We start from the raw sequence: 18,095 nt of genomic DNA, 5'->3' as shown, positions 1-18,095 counted from the left end.
ATCTTCTTATTTCCTCCCCCCCACCACCTCAAATTTGCAGTTGATGAACTTGGTCTAAATTTTAATGTAATCCATAGTGTTCATAGTGTAAGAAGCTGTGTACAAATGTTATAATCTTGTCAATATTAACAGAATGACGGTCCAATTTAATTATTCATTTGCAAGCCTGCCTTACAGTGTCTCAGATACCGGATCCCTCATTAATAGGGTTTTGAATAACTTAAGAAACTTGGGTATATGACACCACATTCAGCAACGCAATCCAGTTCCACACTTCAAGCTGCTCTAAAACATGAGTATAAAAACAACTCCAGGGAATCTTACACTGCTTAAGTGTTTATTTGAGCCATGCAGGGAAGTAATACAAATAGAGCTTGTCAGTTGTCAAAGAGTTCATAAATACTCATGGGAAGGTGGGCTGTTGCTCAGTGACCCTTTTCCAGTAAGAAAAAATAAAAAGAGCAACAAAGATGATCATGGCTATGACCATAGCTATAGACAAACTAACCAGTACCATGTTTTGGACCGTGTTGCCTGGATATAGTTTCCCAGTGACGAGAGTTATATTTGGCCACAGGTCCCCAGGTTTTTCCCACTGAATCAAACTCTTAGTGAAATCCAAGCTCAACACACGTGAAGATAAGACCTTAACTCCTTTGTACATCCTCTTCACCTTGTGGTAGGACGTATCCTGTACGTCACAGCGGTATGTCCCAGCGTGCTCCTCCCTAACTGGGTCTAGCACCACCCGGTCTAGCCCTGGAACGTCGTGTTGCATGAACAAGCTGTTGTCTGTGGTAATGATGCCTCGCGCAAAACGCCAGGACACTATGAAGGCAAAGCGACCCATGGCTTCCATCACCTCCTCCAGACAGTCCAGTTCCACCCTCTGTCCAACAACTACTGTCTGGGTCCTCAGGCCACACTGCCAGCTCTGCAAGCACTGGACCTGTCGGACATGGCAAGTCGTGCCATTGGCCTGTGCCAGCCCCGTAGGGCAGAGCTCCTGGATGCGCAGGCCCAGGCCACAGGTGGCACTGCAGGGAGAGCTTCGCATGATGACCCATGTGTTGGTAGCAGCCAAGTCCTCCAGGTCCACGCCATCTGAAGTGTTACATGGGCTGGGGGAGTGCACGAAGATGCAGCCCAGCACTACCAACAGGAAAGCAGAGGTGTACATGAATGTAAAATCTGCAGAAATAAGGATGTCTGTCAGATGCTTCCTGCCAACGGATACACAGGTGGAAAGAATTAGAAAAAGACTGAGCTCACATGTTAAATAACTGAATGAAAGAATGTACAGCAAAAGGAGTCATGTGGCAGCATGTACACTACTACAGTGAAGTTTTTTTCCCCTGGCTTTGCTGTTACTTATTGTTCCATATGTAGTACACTGAGTTTGTTTTCATTTTGTGGACAGCAGTGGTAAGTGGCAAGGGAGCCTAAGACACCAAGGTTTGTGCCTTTAACTGTGTTTGAATGTGCAAGGTAATTAAATATGTAATCTTGAGGTGTAAAAAAAAGTAATTACCCGTCTGATTAATTTAATCCAATTACAGGGGGGAAATTACAGTGAGTTGTTAGAATGGTTCAGTAAACAAGTGAGTTTTTGTTTATTGATCTGGAAGCAAAAACTCACTTGATTGTTTTCCAGACTTTCAAGTTGCAAGAAGTTTTGACAGACAACATTCAATGCCATGCTATCCATGTGCTTGGAAGTACAAGTAGATGTCCTGCCAAAGCCTCACCATTTACAAAGTAAACCACAGTTAAATAAATTACATAAAAAAGCAACAAACCTCACTCACCTTGATCTTCACTGCTAATGATTCCACAATTAAAAACAAACATTGCAGTCAACGCTAAGAACTAAGTTCCAGGGTAATGAAAGGAATTAAATTAAAGATGGAGGGGAGATTGGATTGTGCACAAGTACATTACACATACTCATTAATATGTCTGGAGAAGTGATTAAAAGCTTTAAAATGTCAAGTCTAAAATCCACTGGAATACTTCAGACCTTATATAAGAAGATTATATGTGAAAACACATAAATGTTAGGAGATTAAAATAGGTCTGCAAAGAGTGCTGGGCCAAAAAACCCATCATCATCATAGTGTGTCATGGGCTTTGAAAATGTTGAAAAGGGACTTAATCAGTTGTTTTGCCAAAGGTTATGAAAAGGTCTGTAATGTTGCATAAGAAATAAGCAAATATATTAATAGGTTAAGTACAAATTGGCTACATTTTTGTGGTATATGCACACGAGTTCATCTTTGTCTTGTAACAGGTTTGAGCTAAACAATGAACTAAACAATAGAAATAGGAATTCTGTTCTATTTTGGGCAACAACTATTTTGTATTCTTTGATCATCAACATGGCATTTCAACAAACACAGTTGAATATAATTTTCATTTAAAAACTTCAGTTTTTTCCATTTATCTAAAATGCATTAAGATATAAGGTAATTTTAAAAGCATATAATCCGCATTCTTACCTTTAAGAGTATTTAAATAGCGTTGCTTACTTTGATAAATGTTCAAGGTCGGGCTTTCATCTTTTCAGTATTCTGGTGTTCTATATGATGTCACTTACACATTCTAGAAGTGACATCATACAAGCGTAACAGGAGGCTGAAAGAATAGTGCTGGTGACGAGTGCTGTCACTAGATGGAGTCCTCTATACAGATCGCCTGTTTTGTTTTGTTTTTTTGTTTTTTGAATTGACAGCATGTTTTTTTGTTTTATCTTGTTTATTAAATTTGCATTTGTTCGGACAGATACTCTGTGGTACAGATTTATTTCAGTGAGTCAAACAGTTAATGTCTGGAAGCTCTGGAATTGCTGGGGAAGAAAAGCATGAATAACAGTACTTTGAGAAGACTAAGCAGCCTTGTGCTCCGATTTGGTGAAGACTCTTTAGTTTTGTGGTAAAATGGCGTGCCTTTGTGTTTTAGTTTGACTCTTTGTAGTAGATGTAAACAGGATGTGAACAGGTTCTGCCAAAACAGGTAGTGGAGCTCAGGATGTCATTGTGTCAGTCGCCATCAATCTAATTCAAAGCAATGGTGTAACTGCCACATCCTATGCTGCACAGTATACAAGTATAGAATATAAGACTGATGCAGTTTTATTTTAGCATATTATAAATTTGGCCCCAGGACACACTCTGAAGTAAACCTGCAGCAGATGAAGTGTGCGGTGTCAGCACAAAAGTTAACTTCCTTCCCCTCACCATCCCCGCAGGTCTAATAAAATTAACATCTAAAGCATAGCGAACTAGGGTTTTCCTGTATGCATAACATTTTAGTTCTATAACTCGATTTAGAATTGAATTGGTAAATCACGTGATAGTTTTAGGTGAAAATAAAATCAAAGTTATTATAGCGTACATTATAGCCCACAGGCAAGTCAGAAAAAAAGATGTAGGGTTAAATATTGAACCGATACATCAATATAGCAGTTTTAAACAGGAAAGACGCAGTGTGATAATTAAGCATGTCCCGAAGAGAGAGAGAGAAAGAGAGAGAGAGAGAGAGAGAGACGGGATTGACCAAGCAAAACAATTTACAGACTGTCCCCCTAGCGCCCGACTGATTTACTCCACATCGTCTCACAACGTCTTTTCGTCTAGCCTACATTCGGCGTGCTCAAGTTTTCTGGAACTACTGTTCACCGCTGTGGTTCCCACTGTTGCTCGCACATCATGAGTTAGTTCTCTTGTTTACTGAAGAAGGAAGGACGACGTAATTATTTCTTTAGAATCACTTTCTTTGCTTTGAGTGAGAAGACCACATCACGTCTACACATGCGTTTCGTCTTTGGTTTGCCTTTAAAACAATAAAAACATTTTAAATGAGACGTCTTAATTCACTTGCTGCTGATCATAAGCGGAGTGTTTTAACTTCACTGAAGTTGGTTAAATAAAACGACTAAGGCTTTTCTCGCGCATCTTGCCCTGCGGTGCGTGCGATGCACGACGAAATGGACTGAAAACACGCTGCTTCGTTTCTCATTGCCTGCGAGCAAGTGGCGTTATTTTGGTGGGACTTTTATAAAAGGGCTCGGTGTGAGCGAGAAACATGGAGGAGGACAGTCTTCAAGAAAACGTAGATCAGACTTCCAAGGATTCAGATCGCCAACTTCGCTTAAGACTCTGCGTTTTGAACGAGATCTTGAACACTGAGCGGGATTATGTGAGGACTCTTGCTTTTCTCCAGTCGGTAAGTTTATTTTCCTGCAAGGTTACATTGGCAGAGTCGTTCTGTGAAGCGCAGCATTACCTTGCTTGCTACACATACCACAGTTTAAGAGACAAGATTCGATACGCGTTGCATTTTAAGCGCAGTGCACCGTAATTTATTCATAGTCTCATGTCTGACCAAATAAGCAGTCAGTTCTAGCTTGTTTGCACGAGTTAACGGGAAACGAACACTTTGGCGCGTACCTTGAAGAGTAGGAGAGCACCGATAGTGAAATAAGCGTTCTGCCAAGAACCAATAACGCCGCCTCATTTCGTTCATTCACTTATTTTTTTATGAGGTCGACAGTTAGTTCGTAGTTGTACACTGCATCAGAAATCATTTGGTTGCGAAATGGGTTGATTTTGATGGACAGTTTGGTAATCAGTGTGACTTTAGACGTTACACTTAGCTGAACAGTTAGGTTATTCTGGTTCCCCTTTTAGCTGGTTCTCAGTCCACTGATTAAAGGAGCATTTACAAAGACGTCTTTTAGAGGTCAGTCAGCACTCTTTGCCAAGCGAAGCAGTCCACCCATGTTCGTACCCATTCTCACAAACACACTCAATGGTTTAACCACATCTCTGAAAAACTCGAGATGGCTCGAATCTCTACTATCCTGACCCTCGATTCGCTTGTCAGTCATAAAACATCACATACTTAGGTGTACCAGTGTACGCGATCAATCCGATAATGGAAATTTGAGTGGTCTTTTTGGAAAAATGTCCGACCGAACTGATGACAAGATAATCTGTTCTTTGATCTGGCCGTGTGTCGTTATTAACCTCTGAGGTTAAGACCAGTGTCTGCTAAAGACAGTTATACATGTTTGTAATGCAATGTCATGTATGTAATGCAACATTTAAAATCTATTGTGTGTAAGTGCACCCACAAAACAGCGATGTAGTCATCAGAAACTATTGCTGAAACATCAGGATTTTTGTTCAGTGATTTCAAAAAGAGGGCACAAAGGTGGGTTGAGGTAGGAGTTTGTAGAAATAAAGCTGACATGGTGCTTCAGATTTGTATCAAATCATAACGTTGCCTGAGTGTATTTGAGAACAGAAGAGTTATAAACTGCCACAGTTTACATTTGAATAGTTGGCTTTGCATCAGTAGGCCACATTGGGCTATACATACGTGCTATATGCATTTCAAGTGTGGTACACCAGTTCTTTTGTCTTTTGATCTGAGGACACATTTTACAGGATCAAAGACTTTTGAAGTTTGGGTTTTCCTGCTTCATGCCATTGGTGTATAAAGGGGAGAGCAGGCTATCAAATTACTTTTTGCTGATCAGTTGGAGCGCCTCTCATCCAGATGCCCTCCATCTGTGCTGACATAGGTTAAGTGAGGCTGTTCGCACGTCAGGCGGAATGTTTTGTTCCCCACTGATTGTGCCTAAGTTTAGCTGTGATTGTGTGTCAGTCCTATTCCATAAATCACACTTTACAAGAAAAAAGAATGTTTTTAGAAATGGTAATGTCTTTCTCAACCAAAGTAAGCCATAAAAATGGTTTAGTCATGTAAATAAACATGCATGCACATGCACACACCCTCACAAGCTGGAATCTCCACACTTATCTTTAACTAGTTTTTATAGCATATTTGACAGGGAGACTGATAACCCCTTCTGCAGTTGTTTTGGCACTTTGTATGTTCTATTTAGAAATGATAGATTATTTAAAGCCTAGTCTTCACAATAGCACCTAGCTCTGTTGTTGCTACCTCAAAGACTTTTTTAAATGGTTCACACTCTCAAAATGTCACATTATCGCATAGAATAATTACATAAAATTATTATGGGCAATAATTACACAAATGACCGACTGAGTGAGTGCAAGGTGTCAGGCCGAACACCCTCAGTCTTGGACAGGAAATGGTCAGTGGCTGGTGGATACAGTATGTAGCTGCATGAAATGAGTGGCTGACGCAGAGCATTTTTAAATAAGCAAACAAAATGAAAGTTTCTAGGTGGGTTTCTTATGAATCTGCTCTGAATGGTCTTCTGGAATATTCCAAACATCAGCATGGGGGTTTGGAACATCATCCCTTGAGTTCCCAGCTTTTGACGTTCATTGTTTTTAAAGATGTTCATGGTTCTCTCCACTTTCTAACAATTTCCACAGGCAAGAACTAGGAACCAAAAGCTGTGGCCCCAGCATGCCTGTAGTAAATACTGCCTCTGTGCATGAGGACTAGCTAAACTGGACGTGTTGTATTTACATTTTGAGGTGTTGGGGGCGAGCAGAAAGCAGGGCGTGTGTGTGCCTAATTCAACAGGGCACTTGTTCCTTATATCCGCTCTACGCTTTACTGTGTACCGGTGGCCTGTGTGAGATGGGGAATGTCCCTCACCCCCTCACATGCATTCACAAACACACACGCCTCCCCCACCTCCAGCTGGTGTCGATTCCTCAGTGCCCTGCTGCACCCTTCAGGAGGAGCGGACATCAAAACAGGATGGCATTGCTTCTGCTCTGAAGAGGATGGAGGGAGCTTATCCTGGGTCTCGCTTGCTGCCCCAGCTTCTGGTGCTCGAGTGGCCTGCAGTATGGTGGGGGCGGGCAGTGTAGGGTTTCAGGTTTATAAATACTCAGGCCAGTAACCGCTTTCTACTGCCACAGTGCTTTTATGATACCGAGACCTGTCCAGAGTCCCAGCCTTCTTTTGCCTAGCCAGTGGACTACACTGCAAAACTCCTTCCAACATTAGGTTGACACTTTCTTAAAAAGTAGTCTTTATAACACCAATATGACATCATCTGTATTTATGTACTTAATTTTAGCACAGTTTGGATTGTATAGTTCTAGCAAGTCACTGCAGTACAGCTTTTCAGTTGCAGTTCATGAGGTAGATCTACCTGTAAGAGTACCTGTATGAGGTTGTCTACTGTGCATGTACTGCGGTGGTTTGTTTGGGTCCTATAATGTTTAGCTCACTAAGTCATTGCTGCACTAATATCACTTCTTTCCAGTTAGGAACATGGACATTTGCAATTGGACATTAAGAAGTTAAAAGCCTCTGCCTCAGTAAATTGATCTATTATTGGCATAGGCTCAGTGAAATGCTTGCCTCCCAAAGCAGTTCAGATCAGATTTCCATTGATACCCACACTGCGATCTGCATGTGAATTGGGGTAAAAGTTAAGGGAGCCTGTTCTCTAACCATTCATTCCCCAGCCTGTCCAGACTCACAAGGAAAGTCAGCTGAGCCTGGGGCCATTCTGGACCCAGCCCAGTTGGTCCAGCATGGCCTTTGTGGAGGCGTCCATCATGGGGCCAGAGCTGCACTTCTGGACTCAAGCAATGGTCTTTCCAGGAGCACCACTAGACAGGGTCATCATAAGCGATTACACTTCATTCAACACCCCCAACCCCCACCTAAACTGTGGCCTGCCCCTTTCATATTTGAGTTTATCGAAGCTTCTTGAGGTCATGTGTGCTGTAAGCCACTTCTTGAAGGCGTGTATTTGGAGCATGGAATGCTAGGAATCCGCACGGCTAATGTGTCCACACTGCTGCGCTGCAGACACTTCCCTGTGGCCAAGTTCTAATCATTTCCTATTGAATAGCAAGTGGAGGCTGACATCTGTGTATTTACATGGCATAGTCCTCCCTGCTTCCCTGCTGTGTCAGGCATTCTGACTTCGACCATGGTTGCATGCTTCTATCTCTGGATGCTGAGGTGTTATTGATGGAAGGACCAAAAATTGTTCGTATCCACCCGCCAACAGGCCAGACAAGGCATGAGACCTTGTCTGAAGTTTTACACAATAGAGCTTAAATGTAAAGCAGATTCAGCAGGCTTCCTGTGTTTATTTTTTACCTTACCCATGTAAACTGTGGTGGACTCTGTGTGTTTTTAAGAGAAATAAAAAGCTTCCTCAATTCTGCAAACATTTTGATAAGCGAGGCCTTCTGTGGTTGCACAGCCTTGGGATACTTGTTCATTTGAATTGAATGTGTGTCTAGTAGAGTTCAGTATAGCTCTTTTAAGGTAGTATGAAGACATGGACACTGCAGGGGACTGAAAGATATCTGTGACTTCCCACTGCTTTGACAGAGGGCTAGAATGTGTTTAATTAAACATGACATTTAATCTGCTTTCAAAGTAGGTGGTGTTTGAAAAATGGTGAAAGAGCCACCACCTTAATGTGATAAAATCGTTTATTTTAAAAATTATGGTGTGATACCGGTCACCTGGGATCTTATTCTAACAAGCTGGCTGGGCGGTGCTAATTGAATCAGTTCTGTCTGGCAGGAGGCCACAGTGTACAGCCCCACAGACACACCTGTCTGTGCCTCCTCACCTTTCGCAAACAAGCTGCTTGTTGCGCCATGTGTTATGCATTATGAATGTTCATTATGAATTAATGTTATCTGGCCACAGGGAGCCATGTGTGTGGGAGTGTTTTTTTTTTAAGCATGTCCTTAAGACTGTCAATAAACTGTGAGCTGTGTTTGGAAGATTATTCTTTCCTTGGTCATGAAATGTATATTTGCACATCCCCTAGTCTCCCCAGTCATTGGGAACTTAATGACGTTTTGTTTTATTAACTGTTTAGTTGTCCAGGTGTGTGAGGATTTGTGTGGCTAACCGTTTGAACTGTCTAGGGGTCCTTATCCTCGCTGTGTGTGGAGGCACTGGATTCTTACTATTCTCTTTTTATATATATATATATATATATATATATATATATATATATATATATATATATATATATATATATATATATATATATATAAAATAATTTGTGTGTGTGTTTTCTAACACTGTCTCAGTACACAGTAGTCTTAATGTGGTCAACAGCCATCATAAACCACAGCCAATGTTTCCTTTAGGACAGTAGACAAAGGCCACTGATAGACTGGCATGTACTGCAGAGAGGGGGAGAGCCATAAATGGGAGTATGAGTGCCACTGGACTGACCTGTTGGCCCCTTTCACTGAGAGGGCCCCAGGGAATTCCGGAAGCATCGCGGGGTCACCCCTTGTCCTGTAGCCTTAGTCTGGCCACAGTGGCACTGACCCCTGAACTACCTGTGGCTTTGGCACGGTCCGACAGAGTCTGGCAGGCTCCATCAGATGTATGGAATTTTCCCGTAGCTGCTGCTGGTGGTGGTGGTGTGAAACATAACCTGGATGACTTGGACTTCTCTGGCGCCTCCGGTGTCCGGAATGATGGATGAGCCATCAGTTGCCACAGTGACGAATGGTTACGGATGGCGTTATGGCAGTGTGGGTCATGGTCGCATCAAGGAAATCAAAAAAGTCATCAGAGCTTGTTTGCTTTTGTTTTTTTTTTTTTCTTGCTTCACTCTCCTCCAAAAACAGTAGTGCTGCTAAGTTCATTTGTGTAATACAGTCATAAAATGAATGCTCTGGAAATGTAATACACTCATCCCTATGTCTCATACCGCTCATGGGAACCTCTAAGCAGAAGGGCAGGGCTTGGGCTCTCAGTGGTAATATGTAATGCAGTAATTGCCATGTCACACTGCTGATGTCAAGCAGCCAAGGCAATGCCATCGTGTGTGTGTGTGTGTGTGTGTGTGTGTGTGTGTTTTGGGTTTTTTTCCCCCCCCCTTTTTGTGGTGGGTGGGGAGAGTCCACCAGCAAAGAAAACATCCTTCCATTTAGAAGGAAGCTGAAGGGCACAACTGGACTCAAGCAATGGCCATATATTATGCATTATTACTGTAATTCATATAATGGCAATTGAAATGTGTTTTATAAAGTGTTTCTTCTTGTTATTGCCAGCTGGATGAACTAGTCCACTTTGGTATTAGTAATGCTGGCAGGTAAATTACTACTACTGTTTTGTTGCCATCCCTGTGGTGGATCTCTGTACAATTAAACCAAGTCAATTGGGAGTTAACTAACTAAATAGATTGGTACCATCAGTGATGTCCATATGCATTTTTAGTGGCCTCTTAGGCTAATTACTCTATTAGATGATGGAAATCAGTTACTACTTGGAGGGATGGGACAACAAGTAAAGGAAATTAGGTAATGTTTATAACTATGGCTCATGTCACTCTGTCTCTCTTTCATGCAAATAATCATAATCCCCCCCATGTTCTAACTTTCCCACATGGGGAGATATATCATGTATGTCCAAAGTGAACCTCTCTAAATTCTACAAACTCTACTGTCCTTGATCATGCTACTCATTTAAAAGCAATGCTTAAAGCACCTTAATTGCCACCAGTGATATTGCTGAGCTAGGGGCGCTATATGCAGAAGGAAGGGTTGGGGGTGTGGAACTGACCAGTCAGAGCGATAGAGAGTCAGGAGTTTTGGACCCCTGCTGCCCACAGCGCATGACCCCTGGGGCTCTCGTAGCTCTCAAATGGAGAGGTGGCTCAAACGCCTTCCAGATGGCCCTTGCGGTTTAGCCCTAGATGATCCCTGTTTTCTGGTCCGAGATCTTATCCATGTGGCCACATATCCACACAAGGCGTCTGCATGTAGTGTCCGTGGTCCTCCTCATCTAGCTACCAAGTCTTTCAAGATGCGGGGTGGCTTGACTCTGCTGATGGCATGGGTATTTACAGGCCTCAGTGGTGAGTTGTTCAGGTATATTGTTTTGAGACTGCACACTGCAGCATAGAACTTATTGTTTGACTGTAAATACCATGCTCTTGAAAGATTGAATGCTTTATTTCACATGCAGTAATGGGGCAGTAAAAAAAGCTTCCTCATGTTACAGAAAAGATACGGCCAACACCAAAGGTTTTAGTTCATATTGTGACAACCAGTAAAAAAAAATAAATAATAATAATAATTTTGTGTTGTCATGTTTTCCCAGTTTATTTTCATTTTGAGCCAGTTTTTAGATTACTCTTCCTTCAGACAGGACCTTCTGTCCTGCTCTGTAAGTTTGTCTTACTATGGTTCATCAAGTCATCAAAGGATTGCACAAGATCAACAAAATATCTGATTCTGTTTTTGCATATTACATATTGGGCGATATCGAATGATATATCGGACAATAACTGAACACTATAGTGTGTACTCCTCATGATGAGCCTGCGGTCTCATGCTTCTCTCATCCTCTTCTGCCTCCTGGTCCTCAGCAGAGGCGCCTGTTTCTGGCCCTGCCAGCAGCTCGAACAGCCCTGAACTCTGAAGTCCCACAGTGCGGAAGTGGGAGACAAGGGGCCAAACTCAAAGGGGACTTTGTTGCAGCATGCAGAAGGCCTGGCTGAAGAGGGAGTTGGTGGGGGGGGGTAGTGAATCACAGGGACTGGGGGAGAGAGGGACTCGCATGGCCCTGCTCTTTCAGCCCTCTGGTTCCCCTGCCACTGGGGCTTTTGTCACCATTCGTTGGGCCTCAACCACAAAGAGAGGATTTTCCCTCTTCTTCTGCACCCCCCCACCCCATCTTATTTATTCAATTTCACGGCATGCTGGCCAAATCAGCCCCTTCCCCGCATCCAAAATGGCATCGAACCCTTTTGCAGTGAGGCACATTCTCACAGTGAGGCATGAAAGAGCCTTTTCGAGGGTCCCGGCTCTGCCGCTGAGGAGAGAGTGAGGGAGTGAACCAGAGAGCCTAGCGTTTGCTCAGCTCTGGGTCTTGCTCATGGTGTGAAAAACGAATTGGCCTGCATGTGTACCTCACTCAGACAGTAGAGGTGTGTGTCATAGAAGAGTAGGGACAGAACCCTAGACTGAAGAGAGTTTTTTCCTCCAAACTGAGCCATCTCTGTGACATGGTAAACCACTAGTGAGTATACAGATTTATCTGTTTGAAATGGAGGGATTACAGATATATATTCAATACCTCTGACTGGCAAACTGAAAGAAGATAGAGTGGGTGACTAAATTTCCCACTTTAGCTCTAGCTCTCTGATTTCAGGCTCTATTGTTGTAGTTTATGTACACTTCTGGTAACCCGATTGTTTCGTTATTCCATCACCCTATTGCCAAAGCACTTGCCTGCATTTGTTTTCAAACTGCCATCACAGACATAATTTGCACAATAAAATGAGTGGTTCTGAGAATAAATTAGATAGACCCTTATGTAATGTCCATGCGCATTCTCAAATCACACAGGGCAGTCAAACCCAATTCATAAGCTTCTGGAGACAGTCAGGGTTTTTCTGTGTTCTGGAAACCCTCTGAGAGCAGTAGTCTCGGGTTGTATCATGGAGAAAATGCAACTCAGTTAAGGAATGCAGGATACTCAACCACCCAAGAAAGCCTCCTTGGTGATGGTGGAGATTCACTTCTGAAATTCCTCTTGAATTTTTAGCACTAAATTTGCCATGGCCAAGAAGGTCTGTTTTAGCTGACCGGTTGGACCCACCCCCAACCCCGAAACTGCTTTAAGGAATCAAGTGTTGCCCTTTAGGATTGGAGCGCCATGTTAAGCATAATTTTCCGTGTGCCTTGGCAGTTTTTCTGAATACCTTTCAACTTCTCTGAATTGTGCTCTCCTTGTGTCTCGTTTTGGCTATCTCTTGAATAGGAGTGTCAAGCAGCAGGCCATTTTGGGATTTTTAAAAAAATGTGAAATCACAGTGCATCTGCTGATTCCGTGGATTTCCCATTCTGGATTGAGGCTTCCTAGATGGTGTTATGCTGGTCTGAAACCCCAGCTTCTGTTTACCATTACAATCTTGTAGTTTCTGGGTACGTCCTTGCTCCTGCACACATTCAGTGGTGGCTAAAGGTGTCAGTATCTATCAGGCTTGGCAAGATTACATATAGAAACATTGCTGGAGAAACAAGTTCCTTTATCTGGGGGGATATGAGTCACTGACACATTGTCCCTTCTTTATAAATGTCGTCGTTCATGAGTCATTCATGTAGTCCTGAAGAAAATGAGTTGACGTTTTTGCAATAGCATGTTCTTTCGTAATTTTCTGTGTATGGCTGTGCTCAAAATTATACAATGCCCTTCACATGATGCCCAGGCCATTCAGTATAAATTAGCAAATCACGTGAGCCATATAAATGAATGCCCAGTTACTTGTTTAGAATCATGAGTTTGAATAGTTTTAATTAATAATCAGCTCCCTTCACCCTTCTAATTTAAATAAACACAGAGTGGTTCCAACTGTTGCCCAGGTAGTATAGACACATTAGTTGATGTAGGTTGATCAGCACTTCTGATAGGCTGAAGGACAGTGCGACACCGCTCTGTTTAAAGGCAATGGCTGTATTCCCACAGTAGCTCTATGTACATATTAGAACATCTGGCACCAGCAAGTAGCTAGCTGGATCAATAGGTAATTAGCCTGCAGTAAACATGTGCCAATAATGTATTGAATTCATCAAACTAATAAGACGACTTGTATGGAATTTACCATTTGTGTATTTTCCATCCTCTCTTGATACCTATACACTTTGAGAATAATTCAGTTAGTGTCTGTGGATGAGCATTGACTGGCTTGTGCAAAGCCTCCTCTGGTGACAAAGCATTCTTGCCTTCATTCATGCAGCATCCTCCCCTTGGCAAGGCTGCAGTCCCTTTAAATTCTTTACTTCTCCATCTGATCAGCAGAGGTCACGTGCTGTGGTTTCTGAGTGCTGCAAATGTTCATGTGCATTTTACACTTCTGCTTTTGTGTACATGGCCTAGAAATGATGAAATGCCGCAGCAGACACTTTGTACTTTTGTCCTAACCACTGATGTCGGGGATCCAGGTATTATCTCTTCCAAGTTTTACTTTTTAGGGTTTTTTTGTTTGTTTGGGGTTTTTTTCCTAGATTTTTTTCTAGATTATGTCCATTTTCTTTGTAATGTCTTGGTCATGTTTTCTGTGCTTCATATCAAGAGGACAGGACAACAGGCTTGGGAAATGATGCTTTGTTGTATGTGCAGTGGTCCTTGCCATTGTGCTCTAGTTGCTTCAACTCAGAAAATTACAATGTGTGCTCACATCATTTGAGGAAATGTCATATTTTGCCTCACTTTCACAACTGGGTCATGCCCCTACAGAAAGGTGCTTGCAACAGATTGACTTGTCTGTAGTTCTGTGGACAATCGGCGTTCTGTTCTCCACTACCACAAGTGTCAACTTCCATCTTTATAGGGCTGCTGTGTGTTCAAGAGGCTATGATGCATTAGAGGAAATTCTGATTACTAAATGACTGTCTGCTGCCTAGAGGTTAAAAACGGACAAACAAAAGATGATGATGATGATGATGATGATTCAATATGAAACATGGAAACATTCACTTGTGTGATGGATATATGCAGGTTTGTGATGTATTGCTTTTTTGCATTCCCTAATGATTGTGAAATTAATGTATCCTGCCCATTAAAAGTGGTCTGATGTACTTGGTCTCTTACTGGCCACAGCAATCTTGCTGTTTGTCGCTTCTTTTTTTGTTATTTATATATATATATATATATATATATATATATATATTTATTTTTTTTTTGTTGTTAGAAAAAATATCCTGCTCTCCTCTGTAAGCCCCAGTGTAATTTCAGGCCTGTATCAGGTGCTAGTCAAGCCATTGTAATGGAAGATCGTGCCCTTATGTTCATGGGATGAACATGTCCCTGATTGAGCTGTTTAATGAGTGCTGTAATGGTATTAGCTTTGACCCTTTAGCGTTAAGCACATTTTTAAAGATCCTGTGCTCCAATCGGTGCTGAATGGAAAGTGATGATCGCACAAATGCAGATGTGCTATATATGTGGACTTGCACATTACTGGCTCTGTATTGATTCACCGTTTCCGTATCTTCTGATACTGTCTATTTAACAAGACAGACACACTGGTTGTGCCCCTAAGAAACAAAAATGGTTGGGGTAAAATTAGTCATGGTACATGGAGACTTTCTTCACCCCCAGTCTTTTAAGAAGCAGACAACAACCATTCTACATTACACACTAAAATGTTATACCATGGGACAAATACCCTTATAACCTGTGTTTACTGAGTCAAACAAATGTCGTATGTGAACTATGCACACTTCAATTATGGTTGCATTACACTTTGAGGTCACACATAATATATAACCCGTTTGTTAGTAAGGGTTTCCCTGTACAGCTGGTGCTTATTGACCATAAACCTTACCTTAGCCATCCATGTTCCAGCGCTGCTAGGTCAACCATAACAGTTAGCCTTGAAGTCTGCTGATGGCAGAAGTCATGACAGCAGGCCCTTGACCCTGCGCCTTCTTGGATCAGGGTGCTGTCTATGAGAGCATATGGCCAGTCTGGGTTTTCTTACCTCGCTGACTGACTGTCCTTGCCTGACCAACGCACTTCAAACAAAGGGCTAGACACCACGTCTAACCTTCTGCCACTCTCCAGACTTGGACCACTGGGAAAGGGGGTCTGGAGGCAGAACGCTGGGGCATGGCCGATGAAGGTTTCCTTTAGGCATATGGCTCTTGGAAGACATGCAGAACATGAAAGCAGAACAGTTTGTCTATGCCAGCCTTGCTAGTCACGTGTTTGTCATCTGCTTATTTATTTAAATTAAGTTCTATAAAGCTTAATTGTCAGATCAGTGACATTGGTTTATATCTGCACCCTTCATCATAACTGCACGCACAGGATTTGTGAGCTTGACCAGCACTGACCCATGCACCAGATCTTTGCAGCCAATTGAGTCAGGCCCCCGAGCTCACATATGCACCTTCCGCTGGCCTGTTGAGCCTGTGCAGCCAAAACTAAGGTTGCACGCTGTCGGAGTGTGCACGTGTGTGGGGAGTACTTGTGCACGCACAGTCCCTTTTGCACTGGTTCCTGTCTGTGGACATTCTTCCTCTTTTCGTTTTATCCAAAAGAGATTTCTTGACTTTTTTTTCTTTTTCTCTGTGCATGCTTATTTTTGGCACACGTGCATGTGTGAGAATTGGTTCAGATTTGATAAACTTTGTGCAGTAACAAAGTCTGGATGATGATTTTGTGCAGCGGGCTCTGAAGCTTCCTGTTTTGGCCACCATAAACTACTAGTGAAGGAGGCAAAGCACTTGCAGAAAAACAACCTTCTTAGAAGTCTGTTTTAGCGGCTAGGAGTTAGAACCGACAACATGAGGTGTTTTTTTTGTTTTTTTGCGCAATGCTTAAGCTGTTTCTTCTCACGTTCATGCATCTTATCCCCATGCTATGATGGATAATAGTGGGGTGTTTTTTTGTTTTGTTTTTTTTTAAAATCAGAATGGGGCAGGATGATGTCTGTTAACATGCCAATGAAAGACTTTACACTGGCCTGTGAGAAAAGCCATCAAGAGGGTCTTTAATGACTGAGCAGCTAAGGTCCTGACCTGCGAAGAGAGTGAGAGAGTGACACAAATTGGCCCTTTTGGCATTAGGTGTTGAGCCATTTTGGAAGGGACTCGTTCTGTGGGCCACTCTCAGAGCCTTACCTCCAAGTTCTCCTGGAAATGAACATTGACAATGGAGCTCTAATTGGCAGTGAGGCGGTGCTGCTGCGATAGTGAAACTTCCCCACAACCTACATCCTTCTTCTGCTGCTCCCAATAAGATGAGCGATTGACCTACAAATGCTTCATTTGCTAAGCACTCTCTCATTTAGGCAGTTGCAGTGGCGATAGTAGATTTGATGGCCTCTAACTTCAAAAATTTTCTCATGTGCTTAAATTTATTTTTTTTCTTTCTGTGACCTAGATGTTTCTGCCAGTCACCATGGGCAAGAAGCCCATGTATCACCTCAGGACTTAAAAGTGTGAGACATCCCACTATGAGCCAGGCCCTCCCCTCTGCATGTCATCTGCTTGTTGCCCAGTGCCATCAGTTGGGTCTTTGGCTCTTCCATGCTGCACATGGTTAAAGCCCTGGTAGAATATGGAGACTAAGAGCTAATGCAACATGGAGCAGGCGTAAGCCATGTGCCGGTCTCCACTAGATATTTTCACGACCAGGGCTCCAGCAAGCAGCTTTTAAAATGAATCAAGGGAGAAGGGTGCCTTGCTACGTCACTGTTTTTGTGTGCTTGCATGCATGTATATGTGTGTGTGGTAGAGTGCGATCCTATGTGACTAGCTCCTCTGTTCCCAAGCGGAGGAGCTGTCGGCGCTGGGCCATCTCTGAAACAAGGGTGAAAGGCAGTGTAAGGTAGTGCGTCTCCACCGCCCCCGCTGCTGACCGCATGCTCCAGAAGGAACCCCCTCCCAACAATGAACAGTGTCTGCATATTTTGCACAGGAACACCGGTGGCTTTTGTTGGTGACCGAGTATTGCAACTTCCTTCCTAAAAAGGTGAGCGACTGAGGTCCGCTCTGTCCCAGAATCAGGCCACATGTTCTGGTTAAGGTCACAGTGTAAAAACACTGGAGGTTTTTTTTTTTTTTTTTCCCCCCCTCCCCAGGGCTAATTGAGACTGAAGTCAGCTAACAGCTTGTTTCCTTCGCCCATGACATATAGGCACTTCCAGGTTCTTCTCTCGCCCTGATCGCCTGGAGCGGTTATGCGAGTCCTGTGCTCCTATCACCAGCTGCAGCCGGAGGGCCCTCATCAAAAGTTGTATTTGAGCTGTATTAACCAAGCTTTCTGCTTCCAAACCAAACAGGTCCACGAGCTTCCTTCCATAGTCTTAGTTTCTAAGCTGCTGGGTCCAATGTGCATGTATTTTAGGATTACGGGGTGCTGAGAACATCATTCGTTCCTTCCCATACGCCTGTCTTAAATCTCATCTCTGCAAATCGATTAGACAGGTATTTTGAAATTAGCCAGACCTTTAAAGGTTTCCATTAGAAGGCATTTTTAATGCTCCTGACATTCAGATTTGAACATTCTTGCGTGCCTCAAAGAGATGTCAAGTAACAAACGATGGGCTGCTTTCATTAGAACGCAAGCAAATGAATGAATTTGCATCCCATAATCTCAGTAGCACCTGGCCTCAGAGGCTGCTTACT

At 42.8% G+C, this 18,095-nt stretch overlaps 2 protein-coding genes across 9 annotated transcripts in view; one reads left to right on the top strand and one right to left on the bottom strand.

The window, feature by feature from the left end:
- Nucleotides 1-341: 341 nt before the first annotated feature.
- On the bottom strand, nucleotides 342-3,495 carry tmem81 (transmembrane protein 81). 2 transcript variants are annotated; one of them, XM_027015977.3, is made up of 2 exons: nucleotides 2,499-3,495; nucleotides 342-1,191 (listed from the first exon to the last, which is right to left on the bottom strand). In XM_027015977.3, exon 2 carries the CDS (start codon nucleotides 1,178-1,180, stop codon nucleotides 404-406), a length of 777 nt encoding a protein of 258 aa, XP_026871778.2. In that variant the 5' UTR covers nucleotides 1,181-1,191; nucleotides 2,499-3,495; the 3' UTR covers nucleotides 342-403. The 2 variants fall into 2 exon arrangements, with proteins under 2 accessions (XP_026871778.2, XP_081563619.1); XM_081707493.1 differs by having other exon boundaries at nucleotides 342-1,152; nucleotides 2,529-3,495.
- A 318-nt stretch (nucleotides 3,496-3,813) lies between these two features.
- Nucleotides 3,814-18,095, top strand: part of prex1 (phosphatidylinositol-3,4,5-trisphosphate-dependent Rac exchange factor 1) — a 50,752-nt gene continuing 36,470 nt past the window's right edge. For all 7 annotated transcript variants that reach the window (XM_027016006.3, XM_081707487.1, XM_081707488.1 and 4 more), the window contains exon 1: nucleotides 3,814-4,224. In XM_027016006.3, the coding sequence (XP_026871807.2) occupies nucleotides 4,084-4,224 (141 nt within the window). In that variant the 5' untranslated portion in view covers nucleotides 3,814-4,083. The remainder of the gene's footprint in view (nucleotides 4,225-18,095) is intronic.

The sequence above is a fragment of the Electrophorus electricus genome, chromosome 25, assembly GCF_041902795.1.
Source record: "Electrophorus electricus isolate QZ-2024a chromosome 25, ASM4190279v1, whole genome shotgun sequence".
In the NCBI taxonomy this organism is placed as follows: domain Eukaryota; kingdom Metazoa; phylum Chordata; class Actinopteri; order Gymnotiformes; family Gymnotidae; genus Electrophorus; species Electrophorus electricus.
Note: the sequence above shows the minus strand (reverse complement) of the source record. Positions and strands in the feature narration are given on the sequence as shown.

Bases quoted from the DNA above. Each gene is read 5' to 3' on its own strand.
- tmem81 (XM_027015977.3), bottom strand. From the start codon at position 1,180: ATGTACACCTCTGCTTTCCTGTTGGTAGTGCTGGGCTGCATCTTCGTG.